Source organism: Polyodon spathula, chromosome 15 (assembly GCF_017654505.1).
Source record: "Polyodon spathula isolate WHYD16114869_AA chromosome 15, ASM1765450v1, whole genome shotgun sequence".
Lineage (NCBI taxonomy): Eukaryota > Metazoa > Chordata > Actinopteri > Acipenseriformes > Polyodontidae > Polyodon > Polyodon spathula.
Window position 1 is genome coordinate 5872046 of NC_054548.1, and position 25452 is coordinate 5897497.

A 25452-nucleotide genomic window follows, 5' to 3' on the forward strand; every position below is an offset into this window, starting at 1 on the left:
CATATGCACAAAAAGCTTATTTCTCTCAAATTTTGTGCACAAATTTGTTTACATCCCTGTTAGTGAGCATTTCTCCTTTGCCAAGATAATCCATCCACCTGAGTAAACAGCAAGATCATTACACAGGGAACACATGCTGGGAACAATAAAAGGCCACTCTAAAATGTGCAGTTTTGTAACACAACACAGTTTTGTAACAAAAGCCGCCTCCAACGTCGTTTTAGAGAATTTGGCAGTACGTCCAATCAGCCTCACAACCGCAGACCATGTGTAACCACGCCAGCCCAGGACCTCCACATCCGGCTTCTTCACCTGCGGGATCGTCTGAGACCAGCCACCCGGACAGGTGATGAAACTGTGGGTTTGCACAACTGAAGAATTTCTGCACAAACTGTCAGAAACCGTCTCAGGGAAGCTCATCTGCATGCTCATCGTCCTCATCAGGTTCTTGACCTGACTGCAGTTCGGCGTTGTAGCCGACGTCATTGCACAAACGCTCACCTTCGATGGCCACTAGCATGTTGGATGAATCACGGATGAATCCTGGTTTAAACTGTACCGGCGAGGTGGTAGACAGCGTGTATGGCATCGTGTGGGCGAGCAGTTTGCTAACGTCAGCGTTGTGAATAGAGTGCCCCATGGTGGCGGTTGGGTTATGGTATGGGCAGGCATAATCTGTGGACAATGAACACAATTTCATTTTATCGATGGCAAGTTGAATGCACAGAGATACCGTGATGAGATCCTGAGGCCCATTGTCGTGCCATTCATCCGCCGCCATCACCTCATGTTTCAGCATGATGATGCACGACCCCATGTCGCAAGGATCTGTACACAATTCCCAGAAGCTGAAAATGTCCCAGTTCTTCCATGGCCTGCATTCTCACCAGACATGTCACCCATTGAGCATGATTTGGATGCTCTGGATCGACGTGTACGACAGCGTGTTCCAGTTCCCGCCAATATCCAGCAACTTCGCACAGCCATTGAAGAGGAGTGGGACAACATTCCACAGGCCACAATCAACAGCCTGATCAACTCTATGCGAAGGAGATGTGTCACGCTGCATGAGGCAAATGGTGGTCACACCAGATACTGACTGGTTTTCTGATTGATACCCCATATATATATATATATATATATATATATATATATATATATATATATATATATATATATTTTTTTTTTTTTTTTTTTTTTTTTTTTTTTTTTTTTTTTTTTAGGTATCTGTGACCAACAGATGCCTATATGTATTCCCAGTCATGTGAAATCCATAGATTAGGGCCTAATGAATTTATTTCAATTGACTGATTTCCTTATATGAACTGTAACTCAGTAACATCTTTGAAAGTGTTGTATGTTGCGTTTATATTTTTGTTCAGTGTATAACCTGGCCTGAGGAGCATTGCTTTGACAGCTGTCGGCAGAGAGTATTTATCTATGTGCTGCAGCTCCTTTGAAATGACCTTGCTCCCTTCTACCAGTCTGGGAAAGCCTGCCCTTAGATACGTCTAATTAAGCTCAGGTGTGGCCAAATAAAATCAGTGGCAATACAATGGTAGTCTTACCAGTTATTCTGTTTATAGCTTAAGGTTTCTTACTAGTTATTCTATTTATAGCTTAAGATGTTGTGTTGCAGTAACGATTAGGAAACATTTGGAGCACACTGCAGTAAAAAAGCATGCAAGTGTACAACAGCTTGCCACCCAAGTCTATAGCGATTGAAATGATTCCTTATACAGTTATTCTTTAAACATGGAATTTAATTCAATTTAATTAATAAATCAAAATTGCAGAAATGAAAAGAAGTTCAATTCAAATGTAGCCTATATTGTGCATTAGCACTCATTAAAGAGAAGTTACAATATGCTTTCATTTTCAACTTTGGGTAAATGCCACTTAACAGTAAGGTTGAAATACTGTGACAACATTAACAGTATATTAGCAAAGAAAAATACCTCTGTGGTAGAATGCATTAATCACACAGTCACATTCACTTTTAATAAATAGAAATACCTAGATGGCCTCTGATGAAACAGAAATGTTTTGTGTAACTCCTTTAAGACGCACAAAGCTTCCTTTATTCAGGCAGGTTTTTCAGCTTTGTGGATGGGGCCGGTGACATTGTCCGATTTGTTCATACAAGGCTATCTCTGTCTTCCTTAGCTTGTACTGTTTTCAGATGTCTAGGGACACAATAAACGTTAAAATTAATTAAAAGTTCACAAAAAATTAAACTAACCTTTTACTGCTCCACGTGGGCCAAGTTGACTTTCCTGTTGCCAGGAAACAGAGGCAACACAAGTAAAGAACAATTCAGGCTTTGTAGAACAGAGATTAGTAGTGATGATTAAGTGAAAGACCCCCCCCATTCAGCCTCTCGGCAAACTCTGCTACTCATCAATCAAAGTAGGACGTTACTTGGCATCAAATCTCTAAGGAGCTAATCATATTAAATCACATGTATAAAAAGGACAAAGTTCCACATGAAGCTTGAGGACTGTATGCCATTTTTATTTGTTCTTCAAATGTACAGAAGAAACAGCCAGCACCAGAGTGATTAGCTATTTTGGATCAAGTTTCCTTTCGTATTGCTGTCAATACATAACTGTCTAGATGGTTCTTAATGCTTTACTACACATGTCTGTGGCAGGCAATTACTGCAGAGCTAAAGAGCACTCCTCATCTCCGGTAAAAGCACCGGACACACTGTATAAGAAATGACTGCAAACATCATAAAAAGGTAAGGGGTAAAAACAAGAAATAAAATAAAAACATGAAAAAGCAAAAGTAGCTTCAATAGGAAGCTGGGTTTACTTTTTCATGATTTATTTTCTTCTAACTTTAGTAAGTCAAAAAAGCATAAGTGAATGGGAACAAGTGCTGCTAAAAACTGCAAAAAAATGTCAACATCTTAGGTCTGCTCACACCAAAAAGAAAACACCTGACCAGTGCTGACAGTTTTTGCTCAACAGGCCCAAGTGTGAATACACAATGAGGCCCAAGGTTCCTAGTAATTGTTACTCATGCATAAATAATGGACACCAGTATCTAGGCCTGTCAACTCCACTTATTTTCAATATAAAAAGTTTCTAAAGCAGAATGAACACTTTGCAACAGATATACAAATCCCCTACTACCGCTTTTAAATGGGTCATTTCAGCTCAAGTGGAGCAAATCACATAACTGATGAACCAAATGGTAAGAACGTGTCTAATTAAAAAAAAAAATGGACCTAATTGTTCTCCATGTGAGACATGACCTAGACAAGAACAACGGTATTGTTTTAATGCAAAACATACTCAATTGCCATAAGTCTATCTGAACTGGAGCCTGAAAGGTCAGTTATTATTATTATTATTATTATTATTATTATTATTATTATTATTATTATTATCATCATCTTGTACTTGCGTTATCTACAGTGGCAAATATCTTGTCCACATAAATTATAACAAGAGGTACTGGATGTCGCTTTCCTGTTTCCTATCTGGTTCCTGCTATCTGTTTTCTGGTAAATTAAATACCAAACCACTCCAGTTTGGAGTGTTCAATTGTCACCTTGTGCTTTGTTCCCAACCAGAAGCCTGGTCATTCCAAACTGTCATCTTGCATTCTGCTTAATTCACTCGTTCATGCATTCACTTTAACATCACTGTGATAACAGAAAGATTTGAAAACACATTTGAATAATTAAATTATCAACCAACTCTGAAAAACATTGCTAAAACTATTTTGTGTATAATAATAATAATAATAATAATAATAATAATAATTTTGACCCAGGCAAAGCAAGATGGGCATTTGTAAGCGGACGAAGTAACAAACAGCCACGCCTGCGTGATGCTTTCACTTCTGCAAAGGAACATATCTCTTTATAGCCATATTTTTGTTGCTCGAGACACACCATGAACCATATTGCGGCAGGGATGAAGAAAAATTTGCTCTAATCAACATTTGGGCTGATGATTCAATCCAGAGAAGCTGAACAGATGAAAGGGTGGTCTTGTGAACGTTGCTGCTGGCCCGGGTAGAGCGTGCCAATGTGAAAGGGGCTGTAGACTGAGCAAAATTGGAAAACTATAGAAATCTCACTATTAGAGCAAACCACATTTGTAGCTACTGTACCTTACTTAAAGTAAGCAATATTTATTTATTCTCACCTTTAATCCCTCTGAAGCTTTACGGAGCTCCTTTATTACAGAAGAAAGGGCCTCTGGATTGATTCCTTGCTCACAAAGGCGAACACAAATGGAAAGTGACTCCATGTCCAATCCAGTGTTCAAAAGCCTTGAGATCTCCAGAAGAACTGAAATCAAAGGTAAAGGGTTTAGGAATGCAGAAATGTAAAATGTATAGACTAACACAAATCATTCTGCAGCATCGTTCGATTTTATGCTTTGCTTACACTTACAAGTTAAAACCATGGAAATCAACTTATGATTTCAGCTGGCAGGAACATTTACATATATAAAAAAGTATTTTTTTTAAATGTATTTTTTCACACCAAATGCAGTCCTCTTAAGAATTTATCAATCACCATATTCATTTTAAAAGACTCAAAAACACCAACTACTGTTAGAACCTAACAACACTAATGTATCTTCTTATTATTTGTATCAATATCGATCTCATCGGATTAAAATATCTAACTTCAGCCTGGCTCTCAACGTTTTCCTGTATACAATGAATATGTTTATATCTATATAATTAATTTGTATCTAAGATATATTATATATATATTATATTCACTGGTTTCCATTTAAAACGGCACAGTCCCACTTAACTTAAAAGTCCAGGTAAACAATGTCTTGGAAAAGGATTTGAACTAAACTTGATTTATTTTGTTAAAAATTGGTTGTGAACCAAAACTGACAGTTTCTTGTAAAGAACATTTCACATAGCAGCTGTGTATTTAATATGTGTGTATTATTGTTGTTTGTCCTTACTGATATGTATGCGGCCATACTATAAGTGCACAGCGGGAACAGAGGCGCGAAGTATACAAACCGACACACATACAGCACAAAAAATAAACAAGCTTTTTAAATTATAATTTAAATACAAGAATATAAAATGTAATATTTGAAACGAACATAATAATAAAATCGTATGAATCTTACCATCCATAGTCTCTCGCACAGCGTTTAGATTTGCCGCATTAGCCATTGTTATGTTTTTGCATTTGATTTGTGTAACCTCCGAGACCCGGAAGGAATACCTCTTTATTTGGCAAGCTCATTGGATGTTAACATTGGTTAGAAACCTTTAAGCTTCACAGCGGTTTCCCTGTTAACTACATGTCCTCGCTTTATTTAATTATGATACATAACCTGTATTACTGTGTACTATTTTAAAACAATAATTCAACTTTACTGTGTTTTTTTTTTTTTTTTTTTTTTTTTTTTTTTTTAAAGATCCGTTATTTTTAAAAGGCTGCCTGTTTCCAGGGGGCTGAGACTTCTATTCGAAATTAGGGAGCCGTTTGAATTTGGTTGGTCGAGGTGCACTTCCCGATGGTTTCTATTGGCCGTGGAGAGCTATCGCAGATTGCTATTGGTTAAGGACAGGGAAGCGAAGGAAAATTAAAGCGAACTCAGAGTGGACAGCGGGAGGAGTAGTATTATTTGGTAAGTGAAGTAGTGTGTTATATTTTAATTTAAAACTCTACTTGTTTTTGTTTAAACAGCAAAAAGCCTAATTAAATCGTATGGCTTATTTTCAGCTGAGTAGTATAACATGTAGAATGTTGATAGTTGCAATCGTAGTTTTATGTAAAGTTTGTATAGTTTTGAACTAGCGATAAGTAATACGATGTTGTTGGTTTCAAACACAAAGAACTGCAAACACCCCTATCTGGAACTGTTTTAGATATTTAAAAACTGCGTTGATTTGCCGCATAGTTTGCAGATAGCAGGCAACTGTTATACAAAAGTGTGTTTTTTTTTTTTTTTTTTTTTGTCATGTTATTAATGTTGGACAGTAATTTAATTTCAAATGAATTCTTGCCAGGCTTTTTAATAGCCTGTAAGTTGATTTGTAAAATTATCAAGGAACACTTACTATGCTACCACCATAAGCTGTTACTTGCCGCTAGGTGTCTGGAAATACAGGGTCTCTAGTATTGTACTCCAGTGTGTGTAGCTAACCAGTGATTGTACGTTTTGTGTCTTGCCTCCAACGTCCAAAGCTGTCCGATTCCTTGCGAAGGGCGAGTGAAATGGGAGATACCCTGGAAGTTGGATTAATGATAACGCCTGAAACGCCTGGGCGTCCCAGAGTTCTCAACCCCTTTGAGAGTCCAAGTGATTATCACAGCTTGCATGAATCAATAGTCGCCAGCCCTTCAGTTTTCAAATCTTCCAAAACTTCATCTGCAGTAAGTATTATTATTATTATTATTATAGTGAACTATTTGGCCGTGCCATGTATTTTGAGGGCATGAATTTATGAATATCTTGCTAAGTCTTGTAAAATGACTTCATTATGGATTTATAGTTGTGCAGTGGATTACTTTAGTTCACCTACAACTTCTGTATTTCACTTTTTATAATGTGATTTCCTGTTCAACATCAACATTTTTTTTTAAAGCAGTCCAATTACTGTTATGGAAAAAACTAAGCCTAGTATTTTTGTAGCACATATAAAGTTACTATTTTCTTTTTTTCTTTGCTTGTATCAGTTAAATTAAAAGTCAGTCATGCAAGTGACGCTGGTGAGCATTTGGAGAGGTGAGACAGATACACTTTTATTGATTTCAGACTCCTGGAACATTTAAATGGTCAATAGATCAGATTGCTAGTTTGAACCCAGTTGACATTGACCCTGAAGACATTCATCAGCAATCTCTGTATATGAGCCAAGTAAGGTAAGCTTGGAACCTTTCTCCAAGAATTTAACACACCCTTAGTATGTACGGCTACAATTTCTTTTTAAAATTAGACTAGGGTTCTTTTTGGGGGGAGGGGTGTTTACCAAATTGTGGTAACTCTTGGTATTTGGTTCACTTGGTGCTGATGCATCAGTTTAGTTGTTTTGAAAACTTCTGAAGGTTCTCCCAGAAGTTTTCTATGCTGGGTTTTACTCATTCTCCATTTGACAGAAACACACCTTTTGTTGGTTTCATGTTATTTAGGACTGATACAGAAACTGAGGACAGAAGACAAAAAGCAATTGAACAGGTATGATTTCTTCCTTTTCAGTCTTATTTCGCTTTGAAATATTAAACTGTAGGGCATCCTCCTAAGTCCATAATGTGTGCTGGTATTTATGAAATGTTTATTGATGCACCACTATATATTTATCGTTGTCATTGAAGGAGCCTATTGTAGAACTACCAACAAGGTTACGTAATCTAAATGTCCCAGGTTCTAGACAGGATCATCACGTTAATTAAGATTGATTAAAGTAGAATTAACATCAGGCATGTTATGTACAGTAAGCTGCAATATGTTATCTGACTGGGATATGTTTTCTGCCTGTGGAATTCTAAAACAAAGCCTATTAATCTGAAGAAAAAAATCTGTGTTTAACAGTTAAGCTCTAAACTGTCACTAGATTACCCAAGATCTTGTTAGTGTAAGCAGCACCCAAATAAGTGAATATGATTGTCATGTTTTGTGTGTATGTAGTTCTTCACGAAGAATATGATTGTCCCTTCTCCTTGGACTCAACCAGAAGTAAAAATAGCCGCACAGTTCCATTCAACAAGATGTAAGTTAACATAGTGCTTGCTAGAAGACTTGATAAGTGTTAGAGTGTAACTCTCTGGGAGTGTATGTACTGTATGCTGTACTTGCATGTTTGCATGCACAGTACATGCTGTGGGTGTTGGTTGTAGTCATTTACAGTATTTCTCAACTTTAATAATAAAATAAATGGGGAGTCCAATTTCTCATTTAATAAGCAGTACCATCTGGAGGATTTAATAATGTATCAAAGGCCAGTGCTCTCTTTGAAGAATCAACAACCTTTATATTTTATCATAAGAAGATAATTCATATTATTTGATATCATTTGTTATTACATTTGTTACATTTTGTTTTAGGTCCCATTTCTCCCGTGGATCATGCAGTTAATATTCCACCAGGAAAAACAAATGGTTGGTAAAGATTACATTTTAAAAACTGCCATGTAGCTGCTACTTCTATTATTATCTAAAGATGTGCTTAAATAATGTTTTCCGTGCAGCTGCCTGTCAAACACTGCTGTCATTACCAGTGGATTTTGATCTGGAAAAAATACTAGGTAAATATGTGTTGCTTGGCTTAAAACTATCATGAATGTTTGTATTTCTTGCCAGGGCTTCCCAGTAATTTTAGACTTTCACCTTCAGCATCAGCTGCTGTCAATATTGGTGTCAGTTTCTACTCTTTTAGACATTTTCTGACAATGGGTAAATAGTGGTGCTTGTATATACTTCTGTCTCAATTTCATTTCTTTCACTCACTGTGAATGTAGGTCATGGTATTGACTTGAATTGTGAAGAATACTCATTCTAAACCACCAAATTGAGATTCTGTGAATCAAGATCATGGTGATCTGCTTATGACTTGTGCTTAAACTAATGGAAACTTGATCTAGGAACCATTTGGCTAGATTGAATCGAACTGCATGGTTTGAGTTGTTTATATCATTTACATAACAGAAAAGTATCCAAGTAAACAACAAATCTAGTGTTTTTAAACATACTTAACCTCAGAGATTGAAAACTGTCAATATCTGGCTGGGAGGTGTGAATTTTGGACTTTGTAATTTGTGTATAGGCGATTATTACAAGACTGAGGAGGCAGCTGACCAGTCTCATGAGAGCCTGTGTTCATCATCTCTGCGACGAAAGCTCTTCCTGGATGGCATTGGGAGTGAATCAGAGGTTTCTACCTCACCTACCCCAGAAAGGAGCCCCTGTGTTGCATCTTTTGGGTCAAATGGGGTGCTGTCTTCATCAGATTTGTCACCGGTCCATTGTAAAACTCCAGTGGAAACACAAAGCTCTGTAAGCACCATTTCTGATTACATTAAGGATACAATTTAACTGTAATTGGAAGGAAAAAAATTGTAAAGCAAACAGTTGCTAACAAAAAATAAATAAAAAAAACTGGGTAACTCAAACTTAATTTTAGAAATTAATAAATAAACTGGTGCAAACTTAACACTGGGTTAAATATTTGAATTCATGCTGACTATTCCTGGTCTAGGTGTATTTTCTTCAAAGTACAGTTCCAGTCTTCGCTGGATGTTTTTGGTGGTTTTCTATAATTTAACATGTTCACTCATCCCTTGCTGCTCTTTATCTGGATTTCCTTCTCCCACAGGGACAGTTTTCTTCTAGTCCTATTCAGGGTGGGTCAAGAGCCTACAGTTTGGGAAGTGTGACGAGCCCTACTTTTTCTGAAAGGGTTTTACCTGGTTACAATTCCCCTATTTTGTCTCCCATTTCACTCCAAAGTGGAAAAACTCCAGGATCAGGTATGGGTTGCACCATGAAATATATTCTTATTATTAAATGCTACCATACCGCTTTATACTTGTTTTGTCACATTAAAATGTTCCAATATAACTGTAAAATGCGTTTGTTTGTGTAACCACATTTCAGTCCAGAAACTAATATGGTACATTTTAAATATAAAATATGCAGTACAGCAGCCAGAAAAGCATTACACTCAACCTGTTATCAGGTAGGGCTGGGAGTCTGTTTTTGTCAGGATTGTTAATTCAAAGTTCAGAATTGAGGTGTGTTGTGCTGGTCATTTTGAAATTCAATTTTAAAACACTCTTGCTGTTTAGCTTGTATGAAGTGGGATTAATGAGAAATAACTCTCCTTGTTTTTAAAGCGGAACGGAGGAAATTGAACTTTCTCTCCCCTGATGGTGCCTCTCTGGGCAGCTCTAACTGTAAAGTTAAGTCCTGCATTGGAAGTCCATTTGTAGAGGGCTGCTCTCCCATTAGAAGTTGTTCCCCCGTGGGGTCCAGTAATTGCAGGGCTGTGCTGCGCAGCAGAGCTTCGCCTGTCCAATTGTCTTTTACACTTGAACCAACTGTTGAAGACGAGGAATGTTTTCCACCAATGGGCAACTTGGTGTCAATGGACGTGGACACATTCTCTATGCATTCTGATGCAGTTGCAGTGAAGTGTGAATCATTCTTGATTACTGGAGGCAGAAGGGAGTCTGCAGCATCAGCCGTTATTGATTCAAGGGTACCTTTAGAACAAACGGAAGAATCAAAGGAAAACAGTACTGTGGATATGGCAGACCAAGTAGAAACTGCAGAGGATGATAGCACATGGGCAAAGGGTGATGATAATGCAAACATACCACTGACAAGCTCCAGGACTGGAAGTATATCATATTCCCACTCTCCTATGTGCTTGTCACTGCTGGTGGAAAGTAGTGCCATTCCTTGTGACAGCAACAGTATGCAGGTACAAATCTTTCTCTTGTTTGCAATACGTAACACATGCTATACAGCTTATTCAGCAAAAACTAAGACACAACCTCTTACAAAACTACAGAGTTTGTATTGGAAGCGGTATACTACATTTAGTTGTGCAATGTGTTTACATTACTGTCTTCAGTTAGAATAACCCCCATTGTGCCAGTTCATTGTAAAGGCAAGCCACTATGTATGATCTTTTTGGATGCATAGAATTTTAGGTATGCATCGCATCAGGAACCTCCTGGTTGTTGGACATCCCGGGGGGGTTCTATGAACAGAATCCTAATTCGATGCAGGCTCCATTCCTAAATATTATTGTGTGGTGATAAGCATTATAGTTGTGTGTTTTAAGTTCATATTATTAATTGCATACAAATCAAAGATTTATGCTATTCTAATTGAAAGGTATTACCAATTAATTTATCTTATTTATTTTTAGGTGGACAGTGGCTATAACACACATTCAACTGGTATAAGCAGCATTATAGATGGCATTAGTTCAGAGAACTGTGGAAAGGAATTGCTGGATATCCAAATGCCAGATGAAACCCTAGTATTATGTAGCAAACCTCTGCATTTTAAATCCAAGGTAAATGTTATGAACCAATGAAATGGTTGTCTTTAATTTATTTATCTTCATTCTTGAACTACGAAGTGTTAAGTATTGAGTCCTGAACAATATTCTTTTAGAGCAACTTTAAAGATTACTTAAGTCAGATTAGAACAATACATTTTAATTGTGGTCTGGTTATTCAGTAGTTAAGGAGCTTTCTGGGAATTATAGAAACATAAATGAATAAACTGTCAGGTTCTTTGCAATTTTAATTAATTTACCTTTTCTGTTTATGCAGTTACATCATATACATCATTGATGAAGATGACTGTGGCTCTTGCAACAGCTTTATGAAATTCCTAGAGAAACAGTAAACCATGCATTTCAATCAAATTCCAGTGTATGAATGTAGTTTTAACCTTATAATGCCCAAGCATCTTGAAATGAGAATACAAAAATGGGCATTACACAGTTACAGTTAAAATCTATTTGTCAGGTCCTTGCACTCATAAAATTGACATATTGGGTCAGATGTATGTTTTTACTGTAAAGTGCAATTGCACTATTTAAAATATGTATGTGTGTGTGTGTATTGTTCAACAGGGGGATTAAAATTGTGACAAAACTTTGGTAAACCTTCTGGCCGAAAACCTTTTGAAAAAGATAATATAATTGTTATTTTATACTAAAACCTGAATTCTGCATTATGGAATCATTTTATTAAACTACATTTTATTTATTCTTAAAGGAGACTTTTAATACTGTTAGTAATTTTATATGGCACACATAAATAGGATCAGCTCACTAAAACATTAGAAAGTTTTTTTTTTTTTTTTTAAGCTGGTTTTCAAAAGGTAATATTAGGTCATTCAAGACAAGTGTTAATGGATAAAACCGCATGTTATTTTAAGGGCTTTTCAATAACTGTTTATACCTCAACATTCAAGTATTGTACCAGATATCGAAGTGGTCTTGATACTGACAGAATGATTGATTTTAAAAGGAGCATGATGACAATTCTGATTTAAGGACTTAATTGTTACACTCATTTATGAAACAGAAGTAATAATGGTCAGTCTGTGTTTTGATTAGTTCTTTTATAATTGATTGTTGCTGTCAACAATCTTTATGCTGTTATTTTTTATTTCATAACTCATTTTGAGATGAATTATATTTTATAGCATTAATGTAATGTACAGTGATTGGAATTGGGGCAGGGCATATATTTATCACAATAAAGTTCTTTTTTTTTTTTTTTTATTATCTTGCCGAGTTAAGTCTATTAATTTAGTACCCTGGGAGGCAGATTTGCACAAAGGGTGTACGAAGTAACATGGTGCCTCTATCTTTGATCACCTTCATAAGTAACAATAGTGTTGTTGTTCTTAATAAAAATGAAATATGTACATTGACAGTATGCTTACAGCCATGTTAGATAAAGGAGGGCTTACTAATGATCTGAAAATCAATCATAACAAACACCACATTAGAGCTGAACTTCTGCATCCTGGTAGTTGCTGTACATGACATTGTCTGATTGCAGCTAGACTATTGGAGTGACTTTGAAATTGAACACCTGAAGTATTATATTTTGATCTATAGTATGTTAAGTATAAAATGCAAGCATAAAAAACAAAATATAGTTAACTGAAACAGTTGTAACAAGTATGTCCCTCTCATACACGACCAGCATCCCCCCTGCCGCCAATCAGTATGACACAAAACAATTGTGCATTTTGTGATGAAAGCATGTGTTGTTCAGACAAGCTGAGAACCAGATGTCCATTTTGAAATGAAAATGCTTGTTTCCTGTAACATGTGTTTCTAAAAAAGAATTGCACATTTTAGACCCATGTAGCTAAGATTTATGATTTATGGTTTTACATTCCAGTTAAGGTAAAATCATAATATGGTTTGTAGGGTCTAAATTCGGAAAACTTCCTGTGATCATTTCCGTGTTTAAAGAAAAAGGTAAACATTGGACACAGTTTTATCAATCTACTTCATATCAGAAAAGGTGAACAAAAAGAAGCAGCTCCAGTTCAACATGACAGAAATGTAGTTTTTCATTTGTAGAATATTCCATACAATTAAGTATGCATTGTAATGTTTACTCGTACGCAACATATGTCTCCCAGCTACAGCACCTATTTTTTTTGGGGGGGGGGGATTTCTGATGTTTGAGCTCTATGATCTTCAAGCTAAAATTTGTCAAGTTTCACGCTTTAATCAAAGTGCAACATTTTTTGTTTAGTCGCTGCACTATATGGGCCACACAGCCTCTTCTCATTCCCAGCATTTATCTGCTTATTAGAATCTGCTGCAAAATTCAATACTGAATGAGAGAGCTGGAACACTGAAGTCATGGGGAAAATAACCACAGCACTCCATGAATGTGCACAGAGATTTTTTTTAATGTAAAAAGTGAAGTACAATGTATTGAAAAAAGAATGTATGTTGAATCCGGGGGATTGCTTTCTGTAGATCACTCAGTCTCAAGTCTAATTCAGAGCTCAACATGTCTGACAGAGTGAAACTTTGCTAGACTATTTACATAAGCATATGAAAACTAACAATAGAAAAGATGAATGACAAAATGTTTTAACATGATTGTGTGTACTGCATATTGTGTGCACTGTAGATTGTGTGTACTGCGTATTGTGTGCACTGTAGATTGTGTGTACTGCGCATTGTGTGCACTGTAGATTGTGTGTACTGCGTATTGTGCAGTGTATTACACTGACGCAACTTTTACTTGCATAAATTAAATCATTATTATAGGATCTAGCATGCAACAAATTTATAGCCTAATTTGGTATTCATTATGTTTGACTCCCCCTCATCACACTTAATTGTACTTTGTTTGCTAACTGAGATGTAAAGTTGCGAGAATTCAAAACAATTTGTTTCACAATATATCAATTAACTAAACTAGAAAAGTACAAACGTGACCTACCAGTATTTACAGCTGTGTTCTCACTGAAATTTCCTATTTATAACTTAAAGCTCCTTATTTATCTTTAGTTACACAAGCTAGAATATCAGTGTAAACACTTGTAGCTGAAAGAACTGGAGTAGAGGTATAAAACAAGTATAAGTAAGAGATAAAAAACAAAACATTTGTAAAAGATGCAAAGGCCTAGAAGCAGGTTATTATACCTTTATCAAGTCAAAACTAACAACAGTGTAACAGTAATATGTGATGAAGAAAGACTAGCAAAAATATGATTATACAATTAACTTTCATACAAAAGTTTGTACATTATCTGTTCAAGAAAAACAGATAAAGGGCAGCTTTAATTGAAAACAATCCTGCGTTAAGCTACTTTAGCTCCATAATTAACTTTCCAATTTGGGTTTCTTTGCATCTGGTTCGCTGTTGCAATTTGACTGAGGAGATACACTGACTCCAGGAATCTGGGAGAAAGAAAACAGGAGAAATGATATGGCTGAATTCGTAGAAAGCTCTTCTCGTAGCAAGCTGCAATGGTGAAATCCCCAAAAATCCTTGGAAACAATCCAAAATCATAAGGATTATATTTTAAATGAACAATATTTTTACTTTTTAAACTACTAAATCACACCATTGCAATTATAAAGAGTTACAACTGAGCTTGGGATATTAAAACCTCAAGCATTGTTTAACCTTACCACAGGCTCCACAAGGGACATTCTGATCTTCTGATGCTGAACATTTGAAGCATCTAAGCTTATGGTCACTGTCACCTTGTCAAACACACGAAAAACAGTGTCTTCTACAGTCAGTGTGGGTATCTAAAAGGGGAAAGGTTTTTAATACAAATGCAGCAATGATAAAGAACAACATTATTTCCAATAAATAATTTGCATAAATCTGATAAACAATTAAATTACTTTTTTTTATGTTTTCCTGTTTATTTTGAAAAACACTTGTCTCATACGGGTCATTAAAAAGTATTTATGCATTATAGCATTAACAATAAATACAATATAAAGACAATGCAGATATCTACAGCACAGCAAAGAGAAATCGTAAGTAATGCATTTTACTGTAACCCTATTCAGTAACACTAAGACTCCCTTCCTTTATACATCACAGTCATACATCACTGCAATACAAGACCACATTTCATGAAAGAAAACACTTTACGTACCTCCTCCTTGAAACTCAGCCTTGGGTTGGGTTTGTCTCTGTTTTCAAAGAAGACTGTGCCTTCCAACCCAAATTTTGGAATGAGAACTACTATGGCATTTTTCTTCACAAATAGAATGAAGCCTTCTTCGTTTACAATTCCTTTGCTTTTGAAGAACAGCTACAAGAAACAAGAATAAGAAATAAGAATAAGAAGTTAGTTGCTACGTGACTGATATGTTCTGTATTGACTATATTGAAGGGTTGTAATAAAGTGACTGCTCTGTCATGGTGAAAACAGTTTGCTTACTGCCAGCTAACAAATTACCACTTTTTTTATTGTAAATTTGACACACATTAAAATCCAACTGCTTTTCAAACAGTTTTAGACCTCCTTTTCACTGGTAAAGTTTGACGGACAAAACAGTGATGACAATATAGAACATTAAGTGACAATTAAAATATTTGACATGATGAGCTTTAATTTCTTTACAGCTGATAAATCATTGTTATGGCTAGTCAGGGTGTGAAATGTTTATTTCTACTTCACAGTCAACAAATTAGCAGATAAGACTTCCAGATGGTATTTTCTCAATACTCTAGTGGTCATGCATTGCACTACTTTTACACAGAAAATAACAATATACTGTTTTATTGTATAATAATAATCTGTGGATATCCTGCGATCTTTCTATATGTATATTGTTCTAACAGTAATGTGCACAGCACAAATCAGTAATCTGACACCAAAAATGAAGGGCCTAAATAAGATGGTTATAAATTAGACTTCCAGTACATTCACCCTTGAGTTACAGTACCTGAGTGTGAAAGGCAACTGATGATCTCTGGGCATACTGAGACATCTTATGGCGATAATTGAGGTTGTTGCACAGAGCTGCTTGCTTGTGTTTGTCCATTAGGTCTGGATAGGTAATGTCTGCTCCAATAGCCACTGCCAGTAATCGATGTACTATTATATCAGAGTACCTGTATGAAAACAGGCATATATTTATATATACACACACACACACACACACACATTCTGCAAATTCTTATTTTTATTATATTTTGTTTAGCATCAAAATCTATAAATGGTACACAGTTATTTTTGTACTAAGTTTCCACTAAGAAAAATAACCTGAAATCTCAATGTTACTGATATCTTCCATTTTAAAGAATCAACCTCTGCCTTAAAACTTACCAGTCAGTATGTTTGGCCTTGAATTAAACTAAAATATTAATACGCAAAAAACTGTTGATGTAATATTATCAATCATAACACATTTTCGAATATTGTCAGTACTGTACCTACAAACTGCTTACAGCTCTAAAAGTTAGACAAAAATTTCTAAGATACCTCAGCATAAATGCCTATATAAAAGTTCTCATGCTACCTAAAAAGGACCTTAAGGGTACAAACCTTCTAATTGGGGAAGTGAAGTGTGTGTAGATGGGAGAAGCTAGACCATAGTGGTGGAAGTCAGTGTCCATTCCTGAACAGAAGTAGACAGCCTGCATCATGCAGCGAGTCGCCAGGATTCTCAGCAGTGTGTTAAAGTAGGGGAAGCCCACCACCTGGGCTGCATCAAGAGAGTCTGCAAGAGCCTTTGCAGAATCAGTCCGGATATCCAGGTCCTAATCAATTAGATGCACAACAACCAAAGAGTTTAATATGGTTACAGCAGGCTACAGGAAAACAGCAATAGTCTAAAACTAAAATGACTGTCCTTATCTTTTATTACATACCATGCTAATATTAAGCCAGATTTGCAATAAAAGAGACAGTTGCATAAAATGGGTTTAAGGAATAAGCCGTGCAAATACTGTGTGAGTGGGCGCCAACATTCTGCAGCCCTAACTTTGTCTTGTCACTTTTCATGAGCAGCCAAACTCTTGCAGCTAAATGTCCTAATTTGCTCTCAGACTCTACTTGTACATTATGCAACAATTCTTAATCAATAACTGTTAAAATGACATGCCTTAGATTTAGCTGCCTTAACAAGCATGTCATAGTTTGATGGAGGCGGGGCTGGATGTTTTCTGAGAAGGGCACACTCAGCAAACTCTTCATAGATCTTCTTTGCAACAGATATATTTGCCAGCAACATGAACTCTTCCACCATAGAGTTGGTTTCTCTGTAGATATGAACCAGACATAAAACAGTAACGCCAACATGCTCACAAAACTATTTCAGTAAATACACTGACGCCTTTACAATAATGTATTATTCTATTTATGTCATCTACCTAACCATCTCTCTCTCTCATATTACATTTTGGGTAATTAAATTTATATTAGTGTGTGGTATATTCTAACCCACATATAATTATATTCATAATGTATAGTAATCATATAAGAGGGCATAACTAAATCAGTAACTTGGACTTAAACTGTAGCTGTGTCCTTTTTCAAATGACCGATTCAATGAGCATACCATTCAATTTATACAATTATGTTTGGATAACAAGCAACCTACTTCAGTTCCTTGGTCTGTAGATCAATGGGATCATGAGTTTCACTGTCTATATGAAACCGGACTTCAGGGGAGGAGAGGGTTAATGCACTGCAATGGAAGGTGGAGAGGAGTGTCACCATTACTCATGGAAAACTCATCTACATATGCAATATAAAAATGTGCATTAGGACTTGGATCCAGTTAAGAAGTAGTGCTCTAAAAGCAATCTGACATATAATTGAAACGATTGTTTTTGTCTGCCCCATTATCAATCATGAATTATCTTAAAACATTATAAGAAAATCATTTAAAAAAATATCTAGCAATGCAGCAATTCATAGATGCATCAAATTAGAGCCCAGTTTGAAGTGTCTGAATGTCAGTTTCCATTAAAATATTGATTATGTGCTTATAACAGTGCTAAGACACAAACTTTCCATCTCTGGATTTGCACTGGACAAGTAACATCAGTTAAAAAATGTTTTATTTCCATTTCCCTGATTTTAAAACGACAGCTACACAATTATTTTATTTTGAAAATATGGAAGAATCTGACTGTCATTTTTCGGGTAAAGGAAAGGGAGGATGGAAAAGCGATGTTTGGCAGTTTATTGCAATTCCTGTAGAAGGTAAATGCTTTTGGCATACAATGTTAACGGTAATGTTTATTAACAGCATATTTCAGATCGAAATTACTTCAGTTAAAAAAAAAAAAATGAAGTCTTAAAGGGGTATTATAGTCGGAACCCCTACCTATTCTTTTCAGTTGTTGATTAGATTTTTGTTTTAATAAAGTGTTCTTGCTGTTTAACTGTTATGCATAGCAGTGTTTTTAGTTATTGGATCTTCTGAAAAATCCTAATGTTTGTTCTTTGAAAAATAAAATGATGATGACGCATCGATTAGCGCATATGAAAAAAAAGGTACATCTCACTCTTGTCCCGAAGAGATCAACACACTTGGTGAAGAAATCCTGAATAAAATGACATTTTCTTACCCCATCTCAATCCTTTTCTTCTTTAATATTTTTGCCAGTCTGTTCAATCCTCGTAAACTCCTTGTTATTTCATCATTCATGCTGGTGTCATCTATTCTCATCTGGGCTTCAGCATAAGTTAGAGATGCCTAAATTAAGAATAGGTACATTTGATTCAAAACACTCCATCAAATATCCAGGACATCACAAGACAGATTTGTATGTAACTACCGGTACAAGTGAAAACAATAATGACACCAAAGAGACAGATGCATCAGACCCCTTTGTCCCACAAGGAACCTCACAAAAGCTCTACTTGTAAATGAATAAATCAAGATGAGACGTTAGTCATTAAATTAATTTCCTTAATTAATGATTTCCTTTTCGATACTTGGGACCAAATCACCATAAGTACTACAATTAAAGTGTCTCCACATAATTTAGTAGAAAGCTAAATACTCAGTTTGCAATTTAAATATAGTCCATCTACTTTCTGTGCCAACAGGAGAAAAGGGGACATCTTCATAAACAGTCTGCCAATGTATCCCCTGTTCAACTTTTTAAAAACGAATCAAGTGAACACGTACCTTTGAATTAATGACACTTTTTGTAAACTTGGTGTTGATAATTTCAGCGTCGTGGTTAATTTCCCATATACAAGAAAAAGCCAACCTAGAATCAAATATATTGATCATTAAACGTCCAGGTAGCAACACACAAAAGATACAATCAGAACACAGAAACATTTTAGAATCAGCTTACCTCTCCACATTAGACCTTAATGAACATAAATTGGAGCTCAGCAGTTCAGGAACCATATCGATCCTCTGTATTAAAAATACATTAAAAAAAAATATATATATATATATATATATATATATATATATATATATATATATATATATATATGTGTGTGAATCATAACCTGCAGAAATTTGAAAAATGTATTTCACTTTAGCATAAGTAAAACAAAAAGTAAATTAGATCATTTAGCCCATTACAAAAACAATCTGTGTTTTTTTTTTTTTTTTTTTTTTTTTTTAAATCTTACCTTTTCACACTACACTGTTGTCCCTCTGCTTGCAGCCTCTTGGTCCAAGGCATTCCCAGGGCGAATGAAATGGCTGACATCAGCTATATGTACTCCTACCTAGTGATTAGAAAATAACTTCTTCATGAATGAAAGTGATATCAGTTAGAGCAGATAAACTAGTTTTGGATTGACAGGACCCCAGAATAGTGTATTAGAGAGTGGTGCTTTTCAGTGCCATCAGGGAAATGGGTAGTGTAGGAAAGTATGGGACAAAAAAAAAAAAAAAACACAAAAAAAACATATATATATATAACAGAGGAACCATGTCTTTTTGGCCCTGCATACTGTGCAAGCGAATATCCAAATTTTAGGAGTGTTAAGAACACATACAGAAAAGGTCGAAGCAATATATTTAATTTTAAACATACCTCTAGATTTCCATTCTCTAAATCTCTGCAGTGCAGTGCATCGTCGATATCTGTGCAACCCGGTGGATCCACACTGCAGACGCCGATATGCCTCAAGTCTGTTCTGCTTTTAAAGTCCTGGAAATGAAATATACAAATATGATGGGAAGACATCTCGGTATGTTTTACAACTTTTCTTCTGTTTTAAGTAACTCATTTTACATGTGCTCATATCTTTTTTTTTTTATTTGTCCACTTTATGTTTGATTTGCTATGACAGATTTGTAGCTTTTATATATATATATATATATATATATATATATATATATATATATATATATATATATATATATATATAAACAAACAGAATAACAACATACTATTACTACACTGATGCATGTTTTAATGACACTTTTTGAAATGGAATTTCCCTCATGCTATCAATCATAAAGTAATGAGACACCTCTTCTGTTATTCTCCATGGCATCTTGGGCAGGAAACTGAGGACCGCTTGAGAAAAGGGCTGATGAGGGACATCGTGCTCAAGGAGCAGGACTTCAGTCTCAGTTTCTTTGTCACCAGCAATTCCCAAGTTTCTCACAAAGTGACCCTAGAGCAAAAAACATGTTTTGGTGTTTTATTGCTTTTCATCAGTGTGTATAATATAGTTCTTGCAATGGTCTGACTTTTTTTTTTTTTATAATTTAAAATAACTTTTAATAATAATCTTTAATAGATAATAATAATATTTTTTATTGTTATATAGCACCTTTGATAGTGGACCACCATCACAAAGCACTTCACAAGATACAAGACTAGGGTGTGTGAACTATGCATCAATTGCAGTCACTTACAACAATGTCTCACCCAAAAGACGGAGCACAAGGAGTGACTTGCTCAGGGTTACACAGTGAGTCAGTGGCTGAGCTGGGATTTGATCCAATGCCTAGACAGTCTTTATAGTATAAACTAATAACTTACATTGGGGTATCTAGAATTTTTTGGCCAACCATCAATTGCTACGATAATCCTCTGTCCTTCTAAGGTAGATGCTTGTCGGGTTTCTATTCGGATTCTAGGAATCCTGCGATCCGCAGGAGTAAACAAGTGCTTTCTTGCCTGTAAGAAATAAAGTAATTTCAGTTAAGAATTCACATTAATTGCAAGGGTCGAGTTCAGTACCATTTATCTGGTTATTTTTTGTTTAAAAAATTGTCATAATAATAATAATACATAGAATTGACAATTTGTCAAAATTAATGCTTTTCACTATAAATGTTTAAACCAACTTCTATCTGTATAAAAGACAAATACAGGTATCAGTGCTGCAGACCAATGGCAAGCTCTGTTACAAAGAATGCAAGACACCAGTGGCTCACTTATAAACAAACAGCATGGAAAAAAACAGATAAAAGGCATTAGTGCAAATCTATGAAAAAACTACCTCCATCTTACCTCTTTAATTTGTGACTTTGAAAGCATTCCGCAGTAAGGTCTCCAGTTCCGCTTGATAATGCCCATTACTTTTCCAGTAGGCTTCAGCATACTCTCATGCACTACACTCTTAAGCTGTAGATAGAAAGCATGCATTACTCCACCTATTTTGTTGCTCTGAAGATGAAATACCACCATTTTTTTTCTTTCCTGCCCCCTTTTTAGGTTGTATTCTCTGCACCTGGCTTTGTTTATCATGTAATACTACAATACATATTCCCCTTAAAAAAACTGCTACTGAAATATTTAACCTTATTACGAATTGAAATACTAAAAAAAGAAAGAAAGAAAGAGAACAGAAAGTATTGACTCTCACTGAGTTTTCTTTTTCTTCCTCATCATCATCTTCTGTAGTCCCTTCATCTTGAAGTACAACAGAGGATGGTGCCACCCACTGGTCTTTCGGCAGTAACTGCACTGCAACCACATCCTCGTGGACTGCTCTGTTCAAATTCTTCAGGCCCTGAATAAGAACCTAAGAAGAACACAGCAGATCATAATGAATTCCTGAACTACGGGTATTGAGTATTGCTGCTGCAAGACGTTTCTTTTTTCCTTAGTTTATTGTGTATGTTGTGTATGGCATGTTCAAGGATGAATTTTTGTTTGAGGTACAGGATCCTGGACACTTTCCAGCAACTAGAGCGTCAAGCTAAAGGTTAAATGCAGGCTTTCAAAAATAAAAGTGTGGATCTTTATTAACCAAGAACCTGTGATAACATTCAAAAAATATCTTTGGATTTCAAGGTAAGATTTACTACATTAATGTATAAGCTTTTAATCCTGTAAGGACATTCCTTAAAAAACATAAAAGAAAAAACAGCTGCTGCACGGTTCTGTTCAGGACCCACCTCTTTATTCTCTTCAGTATCTCCATGGACCCACACTGTCGCCTCCAGGTAATTGTCTCTGTTAGATCGGAAGGTGCCTTGAAGGTAAGTTCCAGATTTGATTCCCTGCTGCAGCTTTGACAATGGAAGATGCTCTTGAAAGATTATTTTACCACTTCCAATCTCATTCTGTGGGATACAAGAAACAGAATACATTTACAATATCAACTTATCTAAACGCCTGAAAAATAACATCAACATTGAAATGTATTGCAATGGGTCATTTCATGTCATACCAGCAGATGACTGATGGGTCACCAACATTATGATGCTAGATGTGCAACGATCATATCAAAATGATCCAATTTGTCTTACTTCACACCACAAGACATCCTAAAAGCTCAATGATTTTCAAACCCATTTGCAGAAATGGATGTTGTCATTATCAAACGTCATGGCACACTGTTCAAGTCTGCTTTTCAGACACATGGGAGTTGTGCACTAGAGCACCTGTTGACACAGATGGTGGCTGAATATGACACCAAATTCACAGGATGATGTCCAGTAGACCTTAGTTAATGGTTAATAAGGATACATAAACAAACTCTTAACTGGTGCACCAGTTTATTCCCATTCACCAACATCCATCATCCTCACAAGCCATGCAAAGGCCACTGCAAGACGGTGATCTGACGAAATGTGTCTGCAATTTGCTTGGAATGACCCAATAATCAGTGTTCTCAAAATATATACCTCCACTCGTAGTTTTAAATTTAGACCTATTTCACTTATCCACGGCTCTGTAACTCAATTTAATTACATATTGTACTTCCATCAATAACAATCAGAGATAAGTCAAAATAGTTTTATATATATATATATATATATATATATATATATATATATATGACAAATACATACCACATTATCTGGTGTTGAAGCAAGGCGGTCTACCAGTTCAGGATTTGCAACCAAACTTTGGATGTACTCTTCACCTAAAATAGAAACGTTTTGTGCTCAAACAAAAAAATAACACAAAACGACCATAAAATAAATCCAAACAAGGCTCACCCCAGAACCAACTCAAACAATGGCTAATAGTTAGTGTAACTACAACCATACTAGTGACATCACCACATGCCTTTTTATACCCCAACCCACAGAGCACAAGGACTTACATGTGTATGCCACCAGCCCAGCTTCTTCAGCCTTCTCTTTGTTCTTTTTGTCATTCGTAAGTAAAATAATTTTGAAGCCCTCCTCTTTCTGGGCATTTTCCAGGTGTTCACTGTACCATTTGGCCGCCACACGGATCGCCCTATCGTTGCGGTCGTTTGCACTTTCACCTTGTGCTTGTTCAATGTAGGTTTCTCTATGTAAAAAAAATAAACACAATATCACCACGCAGGGTCCGCCACTGCTTGTACAGTAGCACTCTATCATTGTAACTTTAAGCACTCCCAATACTCAGTGTCTTAATTAAACTGTTACAAACAGTGTGATACTTTTTTAATGTAGCTCTTTAGGCAAGTACAGTTAGATGAGGAATATAAGAGGTAGAATCTCAGGGTAAGCATACCAATAATGATGTCTATTTGTAATTCTCTATCCATTAGTGCAGTATATATTGAACATGTTTGTTATTTCTATCCTTGGTAGCTGTGGTTAGACTGTATTCTACTTGAGTACCTACCTGTGGTGTTCATTGGTGAACGTGTAGAAATGCCTCTCTACATTATGGATGACGTCTTTAATTCTCTTGTACACAGGAGCGCTCCTGTGTCTTGTTTCTTGTAGTACTGTCTGCAGGATGATCACATTGGTGATAGCGGGATCCTCAAGGACGTCAATCTGAAATGAAAACAGGTTGATTTGGGGCGTAACCATAAACGATGGTCACCCAATGCTGATGGGCTACTTTGCAGTATATTATTATTATTATATGCATTAACGACTATGTTATTAAAAGTCAAAACTGATATGAATATGGGTAAACAGCACACTGTTAGTACAACTAATACAACTCATCTTTCAAGATCCATTCAAAAATAGCAGAAGTAAATTGGCAGTGCTTTTGGTTATGATTGGCTGTGAGAAGACGAGCCTGGCTCTTGCAGGTGTTATGCAGATTTATGTATCACCGCACGATTCCATGCCTGTGCAGATGCAGTTTTTCAAAGTTGGGCATGGATTCGCGTTATTCCTGTGCCCGAGTCCCGCTGTGTTCTCAAGCACTGCCATTGAGTTTTGCTGCAGTTTGCAACACATGTTGAAAACAAGACCAAACTAATTCTGTAGCAAAATAAAACAGCACATTTAACACCACTGATTTTCTACAGTACGCTCAGACTCCTGCGTTGCTCAATACACGAAACCCTTGTAAAAGTAACCTTATAATGTTTTGTGTTGTTTCTTTTAAAACACATTTTAATTTTATTATATGTAAATACAGTTCAGAAACATCAAGCGTTCACGTATAGCGATCTTGATCTACGCAAGAGTCAAATTTAAAGGGATATATAATTATAATATGGGGGAAAAGAAATCTGCTTAACACCGACTATATGGGATGTGTTACATTTGGTCGTGAAATAACACTTTTTAAAAGAAAACAAACTGACCATGACACTCAAAGTATGTGGGTTTAAATGCATACTGTACGTGATATTTGCTTGCCAGTGCTACCACATTCCATTTATTTTAACTCTATTATTAAGAACTGCACGATGCAGCGTACAGAACTTTATCACAGGGCGCTTCAGTACCTGGTGTAAAACTACATTTGTGTCCGGTAGTATGTAGTGAGGACATTTACAAAGGCTGCTTTCTGTGCACGGGTCCTGCTGCAGCACGGGAGAATCCTGCTTACACGAATCACAGACTTCACTTCCACACCAGATATCATCCCGGAGATAGTGCTCACGGACAATCTTCATCACCCCGCCGGAGCGGGTCTTTTTTACGAACGTCTTAGACTTCAACATCTCAAACCGGTGTTTTTATTTATTTTTATCGGCAGAAAAATAAACAAAAAAATATTAAAACCAAATCACCCACAGCGAAAAATTACAACAGAATCCCACGGCATCCGCACTAACACGTGTGTCAGAACCTGGCCAACAGTACTCGTCACAGAGTTTTCTATGTGTTGTTA

General features: G+C 36.0%; 3 protein-coding genes across 4 annotated transcripts; 1 reads left to right on the top strand and 2 right to left on the bottom strand.

Moving 5' to 3' along the window:
- Nucleotides 1-635: 635 nt before the first annotated feature.
- LOC121327696 (mitotic-spindle organizing protein 1-like) lies at nt 636-5229 on the bottom strand. 2 transcript variants are annotated; one of them, XR_005951599.1, is made up of 4 exons: nt 5124-5229; nt 4164-4309; nt 2017-2186; nt 636-675 (listed from the first exon to the last, which is right to left on the bottom strand). XR_005951599.1 is itself a non-coding variant. In XM_041271845.1 (3 exons), exons 1-3 carry the CDS (start codon nt 5167-5169, stop codon nt 2163-2165), a joined length of 216 nt encoding a protein of 71 aa, XP_041127779.1. In that variant the 5' UTR covers nt 5170-5229; the 3' UTR covers nt 1318-2162. The 2 variants fall into 2 exon arrangements, 1 of the variants encoding a protein (XP_041127779.1); XM_041271845.1 differs by lacking the exon at nt 636-675 and having other exon boundaries at nt 1318-2186.
- Nucleotides 5230-5584: 355 nt separating this feature from the next.
- bora (bora aurora kinase A activator) lies at nt 5585-14031 on the top strand. The gene is made up of 12 exons (XM_041272359.1): nt 5585-5630; nt 6191-6379; nt 6762-6868; nt 7136-7181; nt 7632-7713; nt 8048-8101; nt 8191-8247; nt 8766-8995; nt 9315-9468; nt 9835-10424; nt 10878-11027; nt 11290-14031. The coding sequence occupies exons 2-12, from the start codon at nt 6221-6223 to the stop codon at nt 11308-11310; spliced, it is 1650 nt and encodes a 549-aa protein (XP_041128293.1). The 5' UTR covers nt 5585-5630; nt 6191-6220; the 3' UTR covers nt 11311-14031.
- Nucleotides 14032-14136: 105 nt separating this feature from the next.
- Nucleotides 14137-25402, bottom strand: dis3 (DIS3 exosome endoribonuclease and 3'-5' exoribonuclease). The gene is given in 21 exon segments (XM_041272358.1): nt 14137-14408; nt 14643-14765; nt 15125-15283; nt 15921-16089; nt 16523-16737; nt 17082-17238; nt 17580-17666; nt 18556-18683; nt 19122-19206; nt 19297-19361; nt 19586-19684; nt 19996-20112; nt 20438-20584; nt 20956-21093; nt 21430-21543; nt 21785-21943; nt 22320-22487; nt 23220-23293; nt 23477-23670; nt 23992-24149; nt 25064-25402. Coding segments are annotated over 21 exon segments (2853 nt in total). The 5' UTR covers nt 25283-25402; the 3' UTR covers nt 14137-14330.
- Nucleotides 25403-25452: the final 50 nt, after the last annotated feature.

What these genes read in the sequence shown, in the direction of transcription:
- LOC121327696 (XM_041271845.1), bottom strand. Translation starts at nt 5,169, where the DNA reads ATGGCTAATGCGGCAAATCTAAACGCTGTGCGAGAGACTATGGATG. An exon ending in TGTGCGAGAGACTATGGATG is followed by an intron (nt 4,310 to 5,123) that starts GTAAGATTCATA and finishes CTTTGATTTCAG; the next exon opens with TTCTTCTGGAGATCTCAAGG. An exon ending in AAGCTTCAGAGGGATTAAAG is followed by an intron (nt 2,187 to 4,163) that starts GTGAGAATAAAT and finishes TTGTGTCCCTAG; the next exon opens with ACATCTGAAAACAGTACAAG.
- bora (XM_041272359.1), top strand. Translation starts at nt 6,221, where the DNA reads ATGGGAGATACCCTGGAAGTTGGATTAATGATAACGCCTGAAACGCCT. An exon ending in GACAAAAAGCAATTGAACAG is followed by an intron (nt 7,182 to 7,631) that starts GTATGATTTCTT and finishes GTGTGTATGTAG; the next exon opens with TTCTTCACGAAGAATATGAT. An exon ending in CTCTGCATTTTAAATCCAAG is followed by an intron (nt 11,028 to 11,289) that starts GTAAATGTTATG and finishes CTGTTTATGCAG; the next exon opens with TTACATCATATACATCATTG.